Here is a 21,217-nt window from a genome sequence, read left to right as displayed (position 1 = left end):
ATCGTACAAGAAATAACACTTTCAATTTTTTTTATGTAGATTCTTGGTCAACGGAGAGTAGGTAAAAGTACCTACTCTATAGGTTTTAATTTGCTTTAAGGGTCTTGACCGACATTACGGACAGACGGCATAAACTCTTCTCATTTGACCCGTGATCGGTAGTGGGCCGGCAATGGGTTGATCATGATCATGATAATGAGTGTAAATACATAATGTAAATTGGTGTAGAGACCGTTCATAGATATACGCTCCCGCCACCGCTCCCGCGCATTCATGTGAACAAGACTAATTGCATTGCGATCGCATCATGCGCGGGAGCATCGGTTATTGTTGCGAGGCATAGTTTACAAGTAGGGCTCCTTTCTTTTGCCTGGGAAATGAGCCACTGGCTGGAAATAAGAGAACATGGTGGATGTTTAAAAATGAAAAGATACCGACTACCTAATCATAACTATCTAATTAATTATACTTATATTTAGTCCCTTATACCTACTTAACTTTCACGACACTTATGCTTGATTTAAAATAAGTTTAAAGAGGTTTTAAAATGGTTAAATATAAAAATAATGTATCAAAAGTTGTCAAACAGTTTCGTAATGCTGAATCACTAGAAAGTGCCTCCATAATTTAATTTTGAGCTAGCAATGTACGTAAAAGCATTTCAAACGAGGATGTTAATACGTGACTGAAGTATGCCCGTATAAATAAAACCCTGCAGTAACGAGATGATAGAGCCCCTATATTTCAAAACCCACCTTTTACTCAGGTGGGAAAAAAGCACGCGAATTTCTCTTTAATCAAATGCCTGTATGATATCAGCTTAACAAAAGGAGATATCTTGCATATCAAAACGGATTTTATTATTTTGACCCGACTGGAGGAAGCCCAAAAGGAGGTATACGTGTTTCACCTGTATATATGTATGTCTGTTCTTATGTTCGCTTGTAACTACTCAACGGCTCATCCGATTTTGATAAATGATACGTCATTAGATTCAGCTTGATCGCGCTAGTGTTGCTGGGTGCATTTTATGCACTTCAATGTGTGGGCCGAAATACAAAATAAATATACAATAAAAATAAAGAAATACAGTGCATGTTGCAGTCAGGGTTTTTCTGAAAACTCTTTAAACTTGTATTCACACAGTTTTATATTACGTAATTTAAAGAAACTAGATAAAACACTCGCTTTGATCGCTGCGCTTTAACATTTTTGAAAGTGAAATCAAACGCAATGTGAAATCAAATTCAAGTGAAATTAAAAAGTAGTAACTTTATTTACATGTAAGTAGTTTTATGGACACTTAGATGATAAGAAGCACTCTCATAATAGTAGGCTGGGAGTAGCTCTAAGTATATCGATTAAGTAGTAAGCTGTGCCTAATGTAGTTAAATGTAAAAAGATCAGCTTCTCTACGGCATCAGGATTTCCCAAACGCATATCTTGATTCGTCGCTAATAATAAATTAGAAACTTCAGCTTCTAAAATTTGGCGATAGCTGGCGATGTAAGTATGCACCTAAGGTCTAAGTTGCTATGGGGCATCGAGCCAAGTAACACTATCTAGGAAATAGTGTCCTAAAGTCTGCTACCGTTACCTTAGCCATATACTCGTAAGTTAGTCATACAGTAACTTTAAGTTTTGTTGTTAAGATTAAACAATATACCTACTTACGAAATTTCTTAACCTACCTATTAACAATTAGCCCTCTTTCTCGTTTTATTTCAACATTATTAATTAATTTTACAATAGCGTCGTGCGTGAATAATGTCTCAATTGCGAAAAGAACAAAACGATATAAATTCTTATATTAAGTATATAACTACGCTACTATTGTTCAAGAGCGCAATTAGAGATAACGAAACAAAAACTTTCTTACTTAATTTTATAATTGTGCACTTATTGTTATGGTAATAAAAGTTATTCATAAAAATACAAGCAGCATAATTGGAGCAAAATAAGCCAACTCACTTTCTCCGGGTGTTTCTCTTATGAATCTTTCAGAACCCAACTAAATATACAAACATCTAACTACCACAATGAGAATAATTAATTGCATTCGTTTTCTCTTTTACATTTTACTAACCTACGAGCATGCATACCTACGCATGTAAAAGTAGCTAGAAAATCCTATTGTTTTTATACAAAGTGCCCATTCATAAAGTGCACAAACGAAAGGATGTCAAACTAGGCACAAAATCGCTAAAAATAAATAAATAAATTGAAAATGTTTGTTTTTTATTTATTTATTTTAATTTCTCTTATATATCTCTTTAAATTTATGTCTCTCATATATCTTTACTTACACGTCTGTCATATAGGTATCTCCATGAGCCCCTTATGTCGATAAAGGCAATCACTTATTATAAAAACTGTCAAGGTTATTGAGTTGAAATAAACACAAAAATTATCGTAAATAACATGAAATGAAAAATAGCGATAAGAGTTAATCCGGTTTTTTTTGGAAATTTTTAATTTTATATCCTTTCGTTTGTGCACTTTATGACTGGGGCAATTTAAAATCCGAGTGGGTATCATTTGTCAATAAATTATTTGCATAAAAAGAATACTTACTTACATTCTTATACTATGAATAGGATTGGAAAACTCATATGAGAATAAAATTGTCCATTAGACACGCAATTGAAGCATTTATCTTTCGATTATTACGATCGATGGTAGATAAGTAGATTGACAATCAGGTATTTCATGTCAAGAAAACTTTATATCTACTTACGCTGTCGTGTTGCATAAATATTAATTTATCGCGCTCATGTACTTAGAAAATATTTTTTAAGTATTTTTTGTATCTTTTTGTTGTGTCAAATTTTATTTGCCATGGTTATAGACATTAATTAATTATTATTATTATTTATTATACAACGTGTATATGTATTAATGTCCCTATGAAATAGTAGTTAGATACGTAATTACGTTTTATAAGCTAAAATGAGTTTATTCATCTAGAAAACTAAAGTGCAATAATTCCATTAATTGCTATGGAATTCTACTTTAAATGTCTATCGCGCAGTTTCAAAGTACTCGCCTGTTGGAACTGGTTAGGCCAGATGAACTAAGGAAGGGCTGCCTTGACTGAACTAGTGCATTATTTATTATGGCAGCGATTTCTCGCGACTCGTTTGAGATTTCACCACTTTCATCTTGTATTTGTACTAAGAAATTTTATCTATTTTATTAGATCTATTTACTTACACTACATTGTAAAATATATAGATTTATACTTCTTATTCGATTGGTTTTGAGTAAAATCCATGTGTAGGTAAATATTCTTGACTTTAACACTAGAATTTATAGTCAAGATTGGGGTCTTCTTTAGGGACCATTCAGATGAAATCAGTCGTTTTTAACCTTAATGCATTGTATAAAGGTTGAAAATGATACACGTCGTCCGAATGGTCCCCTAAAGAAGCCCCTATCTTGATATTTTGACTATGAATTTTGCGAATTCTTTCTATATCGACAAACGAGTCTTTTGCATTACATTTTACCGCAACGATTTTACCGAAACGTAAAAGTTCGTAGAGCTTTTGCAACTCCTGGTTTGAACGACAAGTGACAACTCAATAGTTACTGGAAAATTGCCAAACCATGTTGTTATGCGTTTTGTTAACGGAGAATAGTCATTAAGTTTTCGACACAACTAACTACTTCTTAAAGATATAACGGAAGCACTTAGGTATCATGTAATAATTATATTACACAAGTTAATTACTTTGAAGGGAGAATTCAAGAGGCTTTGTTTGACTACGGCCAAGACACCATTGTTAGTAGTGACAATAGTGACACATATCAAACTTTTACTTTCATTTCCGCCGTAAACACGGGAAGTCGAATTAATCGCGAACAACTCATTGTGTTTCCACTACAGCGACAAAACGAGGATTTCTCTAACTGACAGTGCATCAGATAATTTTTGATTTTATAGATAGCGTGACAACTAATATTCTCGAGTAATGATTGCAATAATTATGCCATACCTTGCACTAGACAGTAGATTTAATGTTTTTTTATCGTTTTAGGACTGTTTAAAAATTGTAACAAATATATATGGAATAGTTGTATTAATTCCTACTTCACACACATACAGCTAGTTGTGGCAGACTATGACCTAAACTCAACAACATCTATCAGTTTTTCGAACTATCTCTCAGTATACATTGCCTGTATTTTGTTTATTTACTACATACTGTATTTTTCAATTCAATTTAATTTCAATTCAATTTGTTTATTTCAAGCTAACGTTTTGTGCAGTTTCAAACACGGTCTTTTCTCGGAAAACTAAATGACAAGTGGCGCATTTGAAAGTTAGAGTAGAGTTTCAAATGTCTTTACCTACAACGTTTTTTTCTTGTTTCAGGTTTTCTCGACTGTGATTGGAGACAAAAATATATGACACCAAAAACATATTTTGTACGTATACATCTTTTGATATTATATTACAATATTTATAAGTAAAATAAATCCTAAAAAGCCTGCAACGCAATGGCGGTTCCTCTAGTGCTGCAAATGTTCAGCTGGGCGGTGGTAACATTTAACATTTTATTTACTTACAAAAAATACATTCAATCAAAATTATAAGATAAACAAGATTCTGTTTGTTCAAATTGGCATATTTAAGAATTTTTAAATAGACCAATTTTAATTACTTTGTTACTATCTATCATCGGTTGTAGATGCTATATCTTTAATTTGTGTAGGAATGTTGTTTCTATAGACTAGTATCGGCAAGAAAGTCGGTAGAACTTATTATAATAATAAAAGTTTTATCTATAACACAATTTTGCTGACAGCCGGATGCAATTTTATTCTACGCCTCTTTATCAGTCGTCATCGTATTTTGTAAATCGTCAGCGTCATAGAAATCCGCTGCCCATAGAATGTCATTTACATATAGGTACCTATATAGAAACCTAGTACAGATTTATATTTATTTATTTGTGGTTTTCGTAATCTTTTAGTTTTTGAAAAAAAAAACATCGTGGATATTAATTACACGACTCAAGCAACATCATCCTTTTTTTTAAAAAAAAGTGAAGTATGTAGTTAATTTTAGTAACCCATACTTTCACAAATACAGAGGCAAACATTATTTCAAAATAAAACAAACTACGCGTTTACACGACCGGAAAATAATCTATTGATGAATGAATGAATCATTTATTCAATAAAATGCCTATTCAATACTTCTAATGTCAAATGTTATGATTTATTGGTAGGCCATTTCTCTTCACACTGAGCAACTAAAGACAGAAGACACATAAATAAAAACGGAATTGCGCAACGTTCGTTAATATGCGGAAACAGCTGCGATATTTCATGTTCGCTTGATCATTTCTTAGCCAAAATATTCGACTTTCTCCGGCGGTAATTACCTCAGTGCAAGTGAAGCTGAGGCGAGTTACGCAATAATCTGGAGGCCATGCGTGCCAGTGAAAGTGCTCTAAAGGATCACTCGTGTTGCGACCAGTTTCTCCATTGTTTTACGTATTTATTTTATTACCTAAGTATATTGCATATCACATCGTAAACTTTTTATTAAATAACTAGATGATGCCCGCGACTGTATACGCTTTGTTGCAAGGTTTTTTGAATATCCCGTGGGAACTAAATCTATCTAAACTTTTAAATACATCTTTTAATAAAAATTGCGGAACCGCAGAATTCGAACCTGCTACGTCACCCTTGGGTGTACCGTACCGTAGGAAATTGTTGGTTTTTTGGGATAAAAAGTAGCCTATATCTGTATCGGGATGCGAGCTTTCGTCAAAATCGATTAAACGGATGGGCGATGAAAAAGTAACAAACAGACAGACAGGCGCATTTTTGCATTTTATAACATTAGTGTGGATATGGATTAAGATATGAACATCGATATAAATTCTTCATCGAGAGTTTTAAGGATACTAGTAGCGGAAGAAAAATATCACAGTTAATAAATCTCAAAATTAATTTACAGCTCTGCTTGCGTTGAAGTCTTTTATAAGGACGACCACACTACCTACGCTCAAGTGCGATAATATCATAATGTGTGAAATATACCTACAGTCCTAAACCCATTCATATTACATTTAAGCCTCAATAACTCAACGGTTATAGGAGTGGACTGAATTCCGAAAGGTCGGCGGTTCAAACCCCACCCGTTGCACTATTGTCGTACCCACTCCTAGCACAAGCTTTACGCTTAGTTGGGGGGGAAGGGGAATGTTAGTTATGATTAAAATAGCTAATATTCTTAAAAAAAATCAAAGGTAATGAATATTAAAGGATCCATTTAACCAACCAAAAATATTAAAAAGAACACATTCCTACCTACTCCTTTAAAACTATTTAAAACAAAATTATCTGGCCACGGCCGACCTTCACTCAATGTCTATTGATTTGATTGGTTTTATCAGCGATATAGGTTGTATTCATGACTAATCGTAAAAACTAAGTATACCTACTCGTTTATTCTAATTTATTATTCACTCATGCTAACTTGCTATGTAAATACATAATAGCAAAATAAGGCGCCAGCCCGTCTCTTTATTTTTTCAAACCTTGTGTTATGTATAACAAACTCAGCTGTGACGTACATGAATCATCGCTACATATTTACGAGTAAAATATTTCAAATAGGTAGCTTTCTTTGATTAAAATAGATAAGGACATAATATATCTATATCCTCCGTGTTAGTATTATAAATGCGAAAGTACGTCTGTCCGTCCATCTGCTTGTCTGTCAGTCCGTCTGTCTGTGACCTTTCACGGCCCATATATTATGTATGTTCAACCAATTTTGATGAAATGTGGTTCAGGGATGGGTTGCATCCCGGGGAGGACATGGACTACTTTTTATCCCGGACAATCAAAAGTTCCCTCGGGAATCGAAAAACCCCTATTCATGCGGACGAAGTCCTCTCTAGTTCTAGTTTATTATAATATAACCATTAGAATGATGCAACTCACTCGTAGAATAACGAGTGAAAGCGTTGCCTATTCGGCTACAGAAGAAGTGGCTCGGTGAAGTCATCATCCTTAAATCGGTATCCGCATTGTGATTTCAACACAATAGTCGGGAGGGCTTCACGCGCGTCAATTATCTCACGCTGTTGCGCAACCGGGCGTCGACTCGCCGGTTCCCCTCGTCCTTGAGACATTTCCGACTTTCTCCTCCGCGGAGGCGCCTGCGCTGACCTCATTCTATCGACGTATTTCATGTACGTGCGTATAATTATTAATAACGTTGTCATTACAGGTATGGTCTTGGACCTTGGTTACCTTACAAAAAAAAGAAAATTACAGCTTCATTTCATTCCTTCCTGTAGATACTTAAGAGGGCTCTCTCCGTCACACGTTTCCACTCGTTTCATACAATCGTAGTTCCAATTTCATTTGAATATTAAGCAACCAAAGTCCATGAAATTTTGCAGACATATTCTAGAAACTAATATCTATGTCTGTGGTTTTCCAGATTTCTGTTAGAATATTCGGTTTCAAAGTTACGCGGTCTAAAAATTTTCATACAAATCTTTGAGCCCCTGTAATTTTAAAACTACATATTTTTAGAAAAATCTAAAACACCACAGACACAGATATTAGTTTCTAGAATATGTCTGCAAAATTTCATGGACTTTGGTTGCTTATTATTCAAATGAAATTGGAACTACGATTGTATGAAACGAGTGGAAACGAGTGACGGAGAGAGCCCTGTTAAATCCCAGTTGATTTTGATTTCAATCTTTTTTATGCAAGAGACGTCATTACGTCTCGTACGTCATTACGATTAACCCCAAGTGCTAGTTATACATTTAATCACGCGACGGAAATTGCGAGCAAGTAAAGCTAGTTGATTTAAGTCGATAGATAAATTTCAATAGGTAAGTCCTATATTCCTCTCGGAATTGGTCCTCAGTTTAAGCTGATCTCTTCTTCCACTACGTTAATGTTAGATGATTAATCCACAATTTTCGTTCTATTCTAGTTATGATTTTCTTTTCATACATTATGAGTTTTATGAGACTATATCATGGATATCAACTTCTTTCTTAAACTCCTACTAGTCTACTACTGTTAGACTTACAAAAGCAACTGAAATATAAATAAACACTTACATTTCCTATCAAAGGATGCTTCGTGGCCTGTTAAATTATTACATCGGAAGAGATATAACCTACCTGCTGAAGAGCTCTGTTTTTATAGTAAGCGGCTAGTGATATCTCCAGTTGTAAGCCGATAGTCGGGCGTCGGATGTCGCGAAATGCGCACTGCAGTGAGGAAGAGAGTTTTCTCCGTTTAAGAGGTTCCGGCTGGCCGGGAATGGTAATATTGGGAGACGAGATGTCCGGTCGATTATTCGCGTTTCTAATCGATACTAAAGCAATCTAAACGTTATAATGTACTTCATCGATATAGGTATACTTAGTACGCGACAGATCAAGATGGAAATCGGAGTATGAGGCTATTCTGCACCGGGCTAGAGCGCGGGCCATGCGGGTGTGCGGGTCGTTTCCACCCTCACTGCCATCTCGACTTGTGGCGTACTATACCTACTTGAGTATTCTGTTTCATCAATCTATCGCCGCGCCGACTTATTACCTACTTAGCACCGTCCGGACAGAGTGGACTAGAGTGAGGGAACTCTCATTTTGATCCTGAATCAACAGTATGTCAAAAATAATAAGCAATGGTGACGAAAATCCTGTAAAAATCAAAGAATAATAGGGCTTTAGGGCTACCTGCGTCAAGTACTAACATTTGACACCTGCCAGTGCTACCAATATAGCCATCGTATTTCGTATAAATCGGTTAAACGGATGGTTCTTTAAGAATCCCGTGGGAACTTTTTAATTTTCCGGGATAAAAAGTAGCCTAGATGTCCGTGCCCGGGATGTAAGCTAGCTCTGTACCATATATTCTCATCAAATCAGTTAAACGACCGTGAAAAACTAGCAGACCGACCGACAGACATACACACTTTGCATTTATAATAATATTAGTATGGATAAAGATTTTATCAAATAAAAACATACATTAATTTATAGCCGTTTTACCTTAATTTGTTTTGACACCGAGAGACAGCGTCTTATGAACAGGTTATGCAGATCACCGAGGGAAACCAGGCCAATTTCCTAGAAATACGGAAATGGCTCTTTAGGTCTAGCATGTTTGACATTAGCCAGCGCTACCTAATAAATTACACGCGGCCATTGACAAGTGCAGCTTATTCATAGCTCTAACTTCTACTCTACTTTATGTTGGTGCGTAGGTTGTGAATTTAAATGGACGCATATAGGTTACAATAATCTACCTTGACATGCGAAAGTGTAAATTAATACCGTCTCCTAGTCCGTCGTACTCTCAATTGATCTTTTTTCGATAACAAAATTGAGTACAGTGATAAAACCTGATATGATAGTACGAAGTAGTACAGTGTGATAAATACGCACCTGTAGACGTACTCACTATAACAGGTCAAAGTCAAAAATTGGGTACTATTGTACACTTTCGTGGTGATAAATTCATGTACAAGGGTTCCAAATGCGCCCAAGTCTGAGAAGAGCCCCCAACAAACACAGCCGGATATTCTTTTTTATAGGTGACTATTTATACACTAAAACATTCGGCAATTTTATAGCCCATTTCTTTATAATTTCTACCCGTACATCGGCATCGTACCAGAACCGATTAGCGCCGCATTTTGTTATTACTGTCGATTGGTTATCGAGCACAGGTCAGGATCCAATCTTCAAGAAGATTCATTTTGAACAAGAATACTGGCAAAAATAAAATGAACAATAAAACTTGTTGTTATAAAAAATAATTTAAGTTTATGTCGTTGATCTGAGCTTAGTAGTCTAAAAAAAAATTAATAATCATAATAAATTGTATACCTACTACATTGACGATAATCTACATAATATTATAAAGTCATTTGCATGCATGATCTGACGGACAGCAAACTCATATGTGCCTATAAGGAAAGTAACTCTATTTGGCAATGTTACGCTATAGTATGCTAATTGTTTATTGAATTATTAAGTAATAGAAAGCGCTATATTGCCTACAAATCGGTTACTTATGCAACGATTGCCTATCTAGTTAATTGTATAGGTGCGTGGGCGAAGATAGTAAATACTACAGCTCGCAGAACCTACTGTGAGTGTGACATACCAACGAAAGTAACCGGACTTTGCGTTTGCGCTTCTAATGCCAAGTGCGGTGAAGAAAGCGAGCTGCCCGACCACTAGGGTGCCTCTTATATATATAGTCATCTCGCTCTACCAAGTTTGGAGTTGTCTTGCGAGAGAAAGACTACGTGTGCTTAAAAGAGAAAGTGGGCCACGTTACGTTTCTCAGTGCCATTAACATGGGCATTGAACGTGAATCTCAACGGGTACTAAATTGAACCCTCAGATCTATTTATACTGGGCTTTATCGTCATTTTTTTTGAGTCTAAATTTGTATGTTTCAAAATGATAAATCCGATTGTAAAGCTGGGCAGTTTACCATTGATGCAGAGGTGCAAAATTTGGAGAGCAACGAACTATGGCAGCGGAGAAAGTGTTGTGTCGTAAGGCGTAACCTTGAGACTACGACGCGGTGCTCCTTATCAAATCATCTAATTGATGAGTCAATACGAATTCAAAAGTGCGCAGGTGAATAGAGTTTTTGCGAATAAAAATAAAATTCATTACAAAACTACATTTTCATCATATAGAATCTGTAATATATTATATAATTCTTTCGGAATTTTACTAAAGTTATGCTCTGAATAAGCAACGTTAGTATCCATTGTAAAAATTATTTTGTAAGAAAATATTTTTCACAATTCAGAGTCACTGTAATGGTACCTACTTTATATATTAGAGTACCTACTTCACCTATAGCCGTGTTTAGTTTGGTGTAAGTATGTAGTGTATTTATAAAACAAATATAAATGTATGTAGACTTTTTAAAGAATAGGTATGCGAACTAGAATTTCTTCTATTTTTTACATCAGTAAATAGTAATTAAACAGTTCATAACATGAATAAATGTGAGTCACATTCGTAAAATAGGTACACAGGTATTTAGTTTTAGTTGAAATCGACTACTAGGCCAAGATAATTATTTTTAGCACCCGCGAAAAGGTACCAGATACGTGATCGGAAAGCAAAGTTTTTACAATTAGCACAAAAAGGCGCCAACAAATTATTGCGGCTCGCGGTTTAAAACAAAATTTCTTTTTCAAGCTGTTTTTGTAGTTGTTTACGCATAATAAAAATTGATGTTAAAAATATTAATTTTAAATTATTACATACCAATCCACATATTTAAATAATAGTTCCAAATCAAGCAATACATATCTACTTAATATTTTATTTTTAAATGCGTAGTGTGTCTGTCTGTCAGTATGCCGTATTTTCACGGGTCATCCATATATTGATTTTGACGAAAGGCACAGAGATAGCTTGCAGCCCGGACTGCAACTTTTTATCCCGGAAAATCAAACATTTTTCACGGGATTATTATAAAACTTAATTCACGTTGAATTCGCAGGCATCATCTATTTGGTACAGAGATAGCATTGTATCTTGCATCCTGATGTCGGATATAAACTACTTTTTATCTCAGAAAATTAAAGAGTTCCCACAGGATTTTTGAATACTTAAACTTACGCGAACGAAGTCGCAGGTATTATCCAGTGATGTTTCAAAATTAAGTTAATCTTCAACAATAGCTGTTAATTAGTTACATCTAAGGCCATGAGAAACAGAACAATGGTAAGTGGCTGTATTCGAACGTTGACCCATTAAGTGAAAATATCGAGCCATGGAACACCACACTATGCACAATAAAAGTGACGTGAAGACAGTTTTTCATTACAAATGAAAGCTGGCAAAACAAATTCAATGGCTTCATATCTTTGTCTCAGAATAATTCAATTCTCGTTGGATAGTGGAACGTTAGCAAATTATGCTATTCTTGCAACGCTTCAATAGAGCAAGATTATTTTTCTGTTTTTACATCGGAAAGCTGATGACAAATTCTAGAGAAATCTTTAAGCGTGTGATGTTAATGTGAAGAAATGAGAAAAATTATTACAATGTTAGGTACAAATAAAGATGTAGATTATCCCTCTTATTTTTTATTTAGAGCAGCTCATTGAATACCTATGAAAACCGTGTTGCTGACAATTTACGCGTAAACCATTTTAGTCCATACCCATACCCACATAATTTATTAGGATTCGCGTAAGTACTTTCTAACGACTTGAACATAAAGAATGGTTAGAGAGAAGTCGATTTTTTAGGCATTCCTATTTATTAATTAGTAAAAGTTCCAACTCGTTACTATGTAATTAAGAATCAAAGCACTCGCGCGTCGTTAATCAGAGCCGAAAGTGACTGGGCAAAGATCAAACCACCAATTATTCGCAAAAACACGTACATTCATTAATGCAGACTTGCATTTCAGACTGACGGGAACAATCGTTGTGAGATCGTTCTTAGTACGTCTGAGTGCATCAATGACATCACGTTGTCTAAGTCTGACTTTCTATTTTTTTATTTAACCACATAATAATTTTGTTTTATTTTATTTTACATTTTTATATTTAAATTTTTTAAGAAAAAATTATTGTAACATGGACTGTGAAAAAAATTAATTTGAATTGTAATAATTATTGACGTATATGTATATTATGAATATTAAATGACTATGACTAACTAAGATATTTGTATAGATCTGGGTGCTGCCAAAAATATAACATTACTTGATATTATATGAAATATTATACGGATGAGACAAATCACAAATTACCTACAAATAAACACAGAACAATCACTTGTCGGTATGAACTTAAACAATAAAATGGCAGGGGATTGTGTAAAAACTTACCGCCAAAAATTAATATTTACAAAAAATATACACCCAAGTTGTCATTAAACAGCAGGCCCATTGATGCCCGATACACTGGCTCTTGGATCATCTGACACGTGGATTTGCTTTTGAGACACGAAATTAGTAAAATATTTGTACAATAGGAGCCTGTCATATTGCAAACTATGAGCTTCTTCATAGTGACGGTGAAAAAATTATTTTCTAAGGTTCAAATTAGATCTCTCAGCTCTTGATACGTGGATCTGCCTTTGGGACAGGAAATTAATAAAATATTCGTAAAAAAGAAACCTTATTGCAATGTATGAGCGTCTCATAGAGACGGCAAATTATTTTTTTTTGTTTAAATGTAACAAAATTAAAGTATACGTATCTAAGTATTAACTAATTTCATAGTTATTGTTCAATGTAACAATATGATTCGCATGTTCCTAGATATTGACTGTATTTATTTATTTATTTATTTATTTAATAATAATATTATTTATAAATAATAGTATTGACTTGCACATTACTAAAATAGAAAACGAAAGTGTTTTCTCAAGAAAGTAACAACTCATGCTGATTTTTGTTGATCATTTCTTTCATCTCTTGTGAAATTAATTTATTCATTTAAATAAAGTAAGATCTTAGAGATATTCCCAAAAAAAAAATAGTATATCTACCTACTTGTCTTCACTTTTTTGAGAACTAGAATCCAAATCAACAAAGTAAAAGGTTGTATCTTTTGCAATAAAAAGATTCATTTGTTAAGAGTACCCAATTCTAAATAAACTAAAGGCGTATTAAATATAATTTCATCTACACGAATAATATAAAGAGATAAAGTTTGTAAGTCTGGATGTATGGAGAACTAATGATCCTATTCTGAAAATTCTTTTACAGATAGATGCGTTTTATTGAGATTGTTATTCTTTAATTGAAGACATAGCTTTGGACGATGCCGCCGGCTTCTTTGTATTTAATACAATCTCTCGCTTAGTAATAAAAAAAAGGTATCTCAAAAGAAAGAAGACAAGAACAGTTTATGCCCCAGGCGTTTGTTCAGCTATAGGCTTTGCAATTATCAAATAATAATAATTGGTTGTATTATATTATAATCCACAGTTAATTAGATCTTTGCCTCTCTATGTAGGTAATGATTAAAAGTATTATTACCGAAATAAGAAAGACGTCTTAAGCGAGAGACGTCTTAATTTCATTTTTTATCTGTTGTTCAAAGTAACATTGGTTAAATGAATAAGAAAATTTCTTCTATGTACTATTTAAGTGCCTTACACAATAGGCAATTCTTTTTTTTTTATTTGATTTGATAAGTAAAGAGATTGGCATGAAAATAATAAAGTGGTCGATCCTGTGGTGGTTCTAAGGTACAAAGTAGGTGATTTTAATAAAATACGCATGGAATCAAAAACAAGTAATTTACATGCATACATACGGGTCAAAAACTTAACCATCCTTTAAGGATTTCACCGCAGTCGGATAAAAACATCTATAGCGCATCGAATTTAAAGAAATCTTCTTTATAGATAAAATTGGCTAGTAATTATTATTATCATATTATGTACGTGCTCTGATTGAAACCACACGGCAAGGGTGGATAGTGGTTTGACTTTGATATCTATCGCGCGATTGTCGCCCTACATTTGGCGCTCTGGCGCTTAATTGAAGTCGCCAGCACCTGCTATACCATTATTATAATATCTCCGACAGATTATATGAAAATAGAAAATGCCTGAGGGTATACTTTCTTGCTAGCTTACAACCTAGTTTCGGTCGGATTGATCGACGGCAAAAAAAAATTAATTGCCTCATCTATCGTCACGAAAATATAAACGGACTTTAGACAAAGGTTAAAATATGTATTAATCTTAATTATCTGCTTTGTTAGATTGTATAGGTTTATAATAAAAAAACCATTAAAAAAAATTTGCCGGACTCGCACCATACGAAGCGCTCCGTTCCACCGTGCAAGTAAATAACACTTTCTTTTTTTTTGGCAGAAATTTCGAAATTTTTATTATTTGCTATTATGGCACACATTCTGTGAAAATTTCAAGTCTCTACAATAATAACTGTTCGCGAGATACAGCCCGCTGACAGACAGACTTATGAACATACCGACGAAGGGACGTACAGCGGAGGCTTAGTAATGGTACCCTTTGGGTACAAAATCTTAAAAACCAAAAATGTTAAGAATGTTACTTTTTATGTGATGTAAGATGTATGCTACGCTACGGTCTACGGCTACGGTTTTCATATCTACGAAATTTTAGAGAAGTCTACGAATACGTTTGGCGTCGCAATTTCCTCCTTGCAACTGCTATATAAGTTCGATTTTAATTACAACTTAATTAAGAACGGTTTCTCTCGCTTTTATTATAGACTAGCTAATACCCGCGACTTCGTCTGCGTGGATTTAGGTTTTTCAAAATTCCATGGAAACTCTTTAGTTTTCCGGTATAAAAAGTTGCCTATGTGTTAATGTGGGATATAATCTATATCCATTGTAAATTTCATTAATCTCTTCGCCTCGCTCGGACTTGATTAATGTAATGCGTACGCCCATAGAAGTCCATATCAAGAATACTAACCGCGCAGGTCGCGGCGGTGCAGGTCGGGTGCCGGGTGGCTCTAACGAGCTATGACCTTGAGACGGATGTAAAAACTTGAGATTTTACAACGTAGGATCTTCCTATAACATAGCTTTAAGAAAGGATTTAGATTTTAGAGTAATTTCAACGAGACCTTTAAAAACCTAAGTCCACGCGGGTGAAATTGCGGGAGATAATTAGTTTTGATTTGCTTCGTTGTCTGTCTGTCTGTCTGTCGTGTCTGTCAAGACCCATCAAGGGAACCAAATACCTATGGGGTTAGGGAGTAGGTAGCAACGTCTTATATCACAAGCAAAGGAAAAAATCTGAAAATCGTAAAAAAATTTAAAAACTGTTATTTCTTGTACGATGGCACGGAACCCTTCGTGTGCGAGTCCGACTTGCACTTGACCAGTTTTTTTATAATATAATAGGTATGTAAAACCTTCGGTATTATAAATTGTGTATATTTCAATGAGGTTATTACTTTCTTCTAATATAAACAGTTTAAATACTTGATATCGCAAAATATAACCTACCCAGCGACCTTGCCCGTTTGAAGTGAAGGCCGCGTGCAATTTCCGCTCGTCGCAACGGGAGCGCATCAGTGAAAGATATAGCCGGTGCAGTTCCGGCGCACGTTGCACTCGGTCATTGGGTCACCCCACACGCGCGCTGCTGGGGGAACAGGCGACTAGGAGAGGGGGGCTGATAGCTCGCGCGCGCCAGTCTCACAAGCTAAACGCAAGCTAACGCTATGCACGGTGCGTGCGCGTATCAACGTACCTAGCGCACGCGTCCGCGCCGTAGCGAAGCGCCAGCGTCGCGTGCGCAACGAGTGACTGCTTCAATGTGTTGCGTTGGTTGCAGGCCGCCGACTGACTGGACTGTGACTATGAAGAGGACCAGGCTACTGCTGGTGCTCGCGACGCTCCTTATCAAGGTGAGTTTCATTATTTTTACAACTTATTTGATGCAAATGTCCTTAGAGATAGGTAATGAAAATAATTTACCTAGTTAATTTTTATGTTCAGATTCATAGCAATATAAATATAGGATTTATAGGAAAATAGTACTTAAAAAAAATTAACACCCTGCCATCCTGAACTTTAGCAAAAAAATTATAGCTAGTCACTTACGATGATGTAAGGATTCTAACGATAAATCCAAATCTGTTCAGGCATTTAGAAGTTATTCTGGAGTAAAAAACTCCCAGACCTACCTAACCTACCTACATACATGAACTTTGAAGGCATAACACACTACTTTTTTGAGCAGTCATGGCAAGAGAGCGAAACGATGAATTTTATTTATTTAAAAAATTATAAATAATTGAGCGAGAACTGTTTTTAGAAAATAAATTATTATATTATATTTAAAACAAATCCAGTTAAAAAAATACGTTGATTAGTAGAGATCAGTCTGAAAATATTGAAGTGTAACATATTATGTTAACAGGGCTCTCTCATAGGCATAGATATTAGTTTCTAGAATATGTCTGCAAAATTTCATGGACTTTAGTTGCTTAATATTCAAATTAAATTGGAACTACGATTGTATGAAACGAGTGACGGAGAGAGCCCTCTTAAATCATGAACATAATTTAAACTTCTGTTAGAGCGATACCGTTGATCCTATATAGTTATATACCAATACAGCAAGCTAACCGTCCAGAGCAACATCTGATACAAGTGCATCGTCACTGAATCTCTCACTGAACAATAAACCATTAGTTTTCACCGCAACAACAGATTACAATCATTAAATTTGTATCAGCGTGCACACGTCACACAAGTTTGATACAGAAGTAAAAGAAAATCAAATCGCATCAAAAGTAGATCACTATCAGTAAAATTGTGGAAAACTTATTCTAGAAATTGCTGTAGGTTTTATGGATGGAATGGAAATCATTATATCATGAACGAGATACAAATGCTCGTTTATGAGAAAAATATATTATGGATTGTTAGTGAAATTACATTTGGACTAAAACTAAACGCAACTACCTCCTCATACTGTTCTGTTCATACTTAGTTCTCTAAAAGTAAAAAAACTACTGAACCTCTATCATATCTTAAATCAAGTAAGAAATGTATATTGTACCTCTCTCGATATCAAAAAATTACATCTTATCCTATTATAGGCCTAACTATCAGTATTCAGTATATTTTTCACTTTTACCAACTTATCAAAATCACCCGCATTTGTTTATCTCGTATTCTAGAACTGTATTTATCAATCTAGGATATTAAATCCGGAGCCGCCTCGATATCCAACCAGTAACCATATCATTGCGGCCCAGTGGAGAAAAACTTGTATAATGACTCTACGCGTCATCAATATTCCGTATAGAATGCGCGCGGTGCCTATTTTATCCAACGTAGCGATAGTATAGGTACAAATAATGGTATATTCATATATGTAATATATAATGTAAGTAAAATAATACCCAAAATATAGACAAACTTAAAAAATTGAAAATCATAGAGTTCCGTTAAAAATTAAGTTAGAGTTAAGTTAATTTTTGTGAACTGACGAGTGATGATTTTTTATTATAACAACTGTCCTCGATATGTAAAGTTATCCTGCAAGATTTAGTTTTTTAGTCTTTGATTAGGTTAACACAGCTGATTATTGTGATATCTCAGATTACAATAATTGCACAACGGTAATCATAGACAATTAGGTAAAGCAATTTCTTATTGTGGACTTGTGAGTGTTTCCTTTTATCCGCCCTAAAACTGTCAACTTTAGCGTGTATGTTCAGAAGCTTTTGTTCGTCTATCCATCCCAGACGGCGGCGAATTTGTATATTATTTTTTAGTGTGGTGGATAGGCGGACACACCTTTTCGAATATAGGTACACCCTTGGGTGTAGGGTAGGGCCGTGAAAACAGAGCATTTTTAATAGACAAAAATTATTAAGTTCATAAAAACAGAATCCAGCACAATACATGCATTCTGTGCTTACCAGTCTTATCATACTTTTTACTGTTTGGGACTGTGTTAAGTCTGTGACGGTATCGACATGACCTTGTAAACATTTGATCCGCAGTGGTTTCTTTGCGCTATAATGCATTATTCAGCTTTTTCGCTCGCGTTCTCGGCAACTAGGCTAATGATTCCGTTAACGCATACCACAAAACACAGCCATTGGAAATTAACTGCATATGCTGATCACTCTTGACAGGCCTTCGTAATAATTATTCTATACCAAATTTAAGGTTAGGCCTTGCCTATTTTCATACAATAAGTAAGTATAATAAAAACTTTTTCTTCAAATTAAATTTTACAAGCGATAATCTAAATACCATTGATTCGGAATGCTCTTCCTACGGAGGAAAGTTAGCACAGGGTTTTCTTTGATAGGTAATCCTATTCACATGAGAAAAACAAAAACTCAGTGGGCGTTAATCATTCTGAGTGGCCAACCAAATTACAAACATGTTTTTAAAAACAATCGAAATTCAATTCGAAAACATAGTTTGTTTGTGATTGATTGGCGATTAACCTACCTATAGCATTATTTATGTTAGTCTTATAAGTTATAACTGAAACCGTAAACTTTCACCGTAAAATTAATATGAAAACAACATAAAAACCGGCATCACAGTTACGTTGCAGATAAATAATTTGCATAACACTTTTATGTTTCAAATTACGAGTGTCACGTGGAGTCAATGAACGCTGAAATGCCATGACGGTTGGCACTTTCACTGCGGGTTTTGTCGCTCGAATGATGCAAGCGTTTCGTGCGAGGCGTTTCATTTTCAGTCATGACCACCATTGTTGCGTACCTATGCTGATAAAAATCACCAATACCAGTTATATATCAGTGATCTTCAATGCTATATACGAGTATATCTACCTATTCACTGTAGATATTACGTAAGGAATCTAGACTGCAGGCATGGCTGAAAAATACAAACAAGTTTACATAACAGATTTTTTGATAGGTGTGTATCTTTTATGGGCGATAATATTTCTACTCTTTTGAAATTAATGTTGCGATTCTTATTTTTTTCTGTTCAATTAATTTCTTTTTTGAAGTGAAACTTCTTTATTTCTATACGCGTGGAGGTGACTTTATGAAATCTACTTATATATAGTGAGGGATATGATGTCATCTCAGCAATCCCTCAGCTGGTACCTACTGGCTTTATCACTACCGCGCCGCCAATGCATTCAATATTTCGGCCATTTCGCCTTGAATTTTGTAGTAATATATTCTCTTAGGTCAGCTTTTAAATATTGATACATAACCATATTTTTAATTAAAATGAAGAATACAAAATGACCCGTAGAAATATAAGTCTTAGAGGTAATAGTTAGTAGAATGTAGATAATATAGTTTCAAGTGTTAGATTAAGATAGTATAGACCTACCAGAGCCACCTGGTCACACTAGTGACCCAGCTCTTTAAATGAGAGAAAAAAAAAGAATAGGCAATCCTAAAAATATGTCATTGAATACGCACAATACTCCGAGCCTTTTGTATTTGCTATACCTATAATGCTATTAATTTCGACACGAAAAGTAACAAAACGGGTACCTACTTAAAATGTAAAATACTGTTGTATTTTCTCATTTCACAGTACCTTTTCTTTCTTCATACATATTTAATGTACGAATATCTATTGTTTTAGAGAAGACTTCAACTACATCGTGTTAGAAAGCAATTTGTCATAGAAAGTTTAAATTATTACCGATCACTTTCGTTTATTGGGCAGCTTTTAAAGCAAACTACTTAATATGAGAAGCTCATGTCATGCTATTAGCTTAATATCCGATTAGTTACATCTGGTTTAAGTGTAAGAAACTAGTTGAGCCGCCCTGGCCTCGCACAGGTAGCCTAAGTATAAAAAATATATAAATCGGTATCTTCCCCAAAGAGACTATCTATCTACTGGTGAAAAATTTATTAAAATCCGTTCAGCACTTTTTGAAATAATTCAAAGTGGCAAACACAGCAGTCTTATTTTACAATTGTAGTAAAGTGATTATTATCTATAATTAGTACTTACATATATAAAAAATAATTATTGTCTATTTGTTGCTAGAAAGAGCATCCAGATCCGATAAGGAAGTATAACAATGTTACATTTATCTTTCTACCAACTATGGTTGTTCTAGCTGGACGGTGTGTCGTGGTTGGTTATATTTTGTTAAATTAGATAATGTGTATAATATTTTTGCCGTATAATTCTGTTTTTTTTTCTTATAAAAAAAAATCTTTATTTTTTGAGACAGTAAAGTGGTTCTCAATGCAGCGCGCAGCGCGTAGTTGTTTATTTTTGTTAATAAAAAGTTTCGTTTTGCTTTTTTATATTTTACCTTTACATTATTTTCTGTTCTCTGCTGCAATCACACCAATAAACCATTTATGTTATTAACACTTTAACGCACACAATTCACACATACAAAGTAAAAACATCGAAAACGTACAAAGTAGTACGTCATTTAAAAGATTAATAGATAAGATATCATTTTTTTAAGAAATTTGAAAAATGCACTGTAATATTAAAAAAAAAGTATTTAGCCAAATACAACCGTGGATCATGTTCCGCGGGAAACGGATGCGGGCTAAGCCGGATGCTTTCACCTGCGCGCACCTGACGACGCACATGACGGATTAGCTTGCGATAACTTTTGTGACTTGTACCTATTTAATTGCATGTAAAATATTATAAGTATACTTACCTACACTACTCCACAAGGCATTTTATTATTCATCGACGCTG

At 34.6% G+C, this 21,217-nt stretch overlaps 1 protein-coding gene across 2 annotated transcripts in view; it reads left to right on the top strand.

Annotated features, from left to right (window-relative positions):
- The window catches only part of LOC123876333 (cuticlin-4), a 31,225-nt gene that overhangs the window by 4,694 nt on the left and 5,314 nt on the right, over positions 1–21,217 (top strand). The window contains exons 2-3 of one of the 2 annotated variants that reach the window (XM_045922566.1): positions 4,379–4,431; positions 16,347–16,419. In XM_045922566.1, the coding sequence (XP_045778522.1) occupies positions 16,372–16,419 (48 nt within the window). In that variant the 5' untranslated portion in view covers positions 4,379–4,431; positions 16,347–16,371. Of the gene's footprint in view, positions 1–4,378; positions 4,432–16,175; positions 16,420–21,217 lie in introns of those variants that run through there. The other variant, XM_045922562.1, reaches the window with a different exon arrangement.

Source organism: Maniola jurtina, chromosome 2 (genome assembly GCF_905333055.1).
Source record: "Maniola jurtina chromosome 2, ilManJurt1.1, whole genome shotgun sequence".
Classification (NCBI taxonomy): Eukaryota; Metazoa; Arthropoda; class Insecta; order Lepidoptera; family Nymphalidae; genus Maniola; species Maniola jurtina.
The sequence above is the reverse complement of the archived record's forward strand: the minus strand, read 5'-3'. Positions and strand labels throughout refer to the sequence as shown.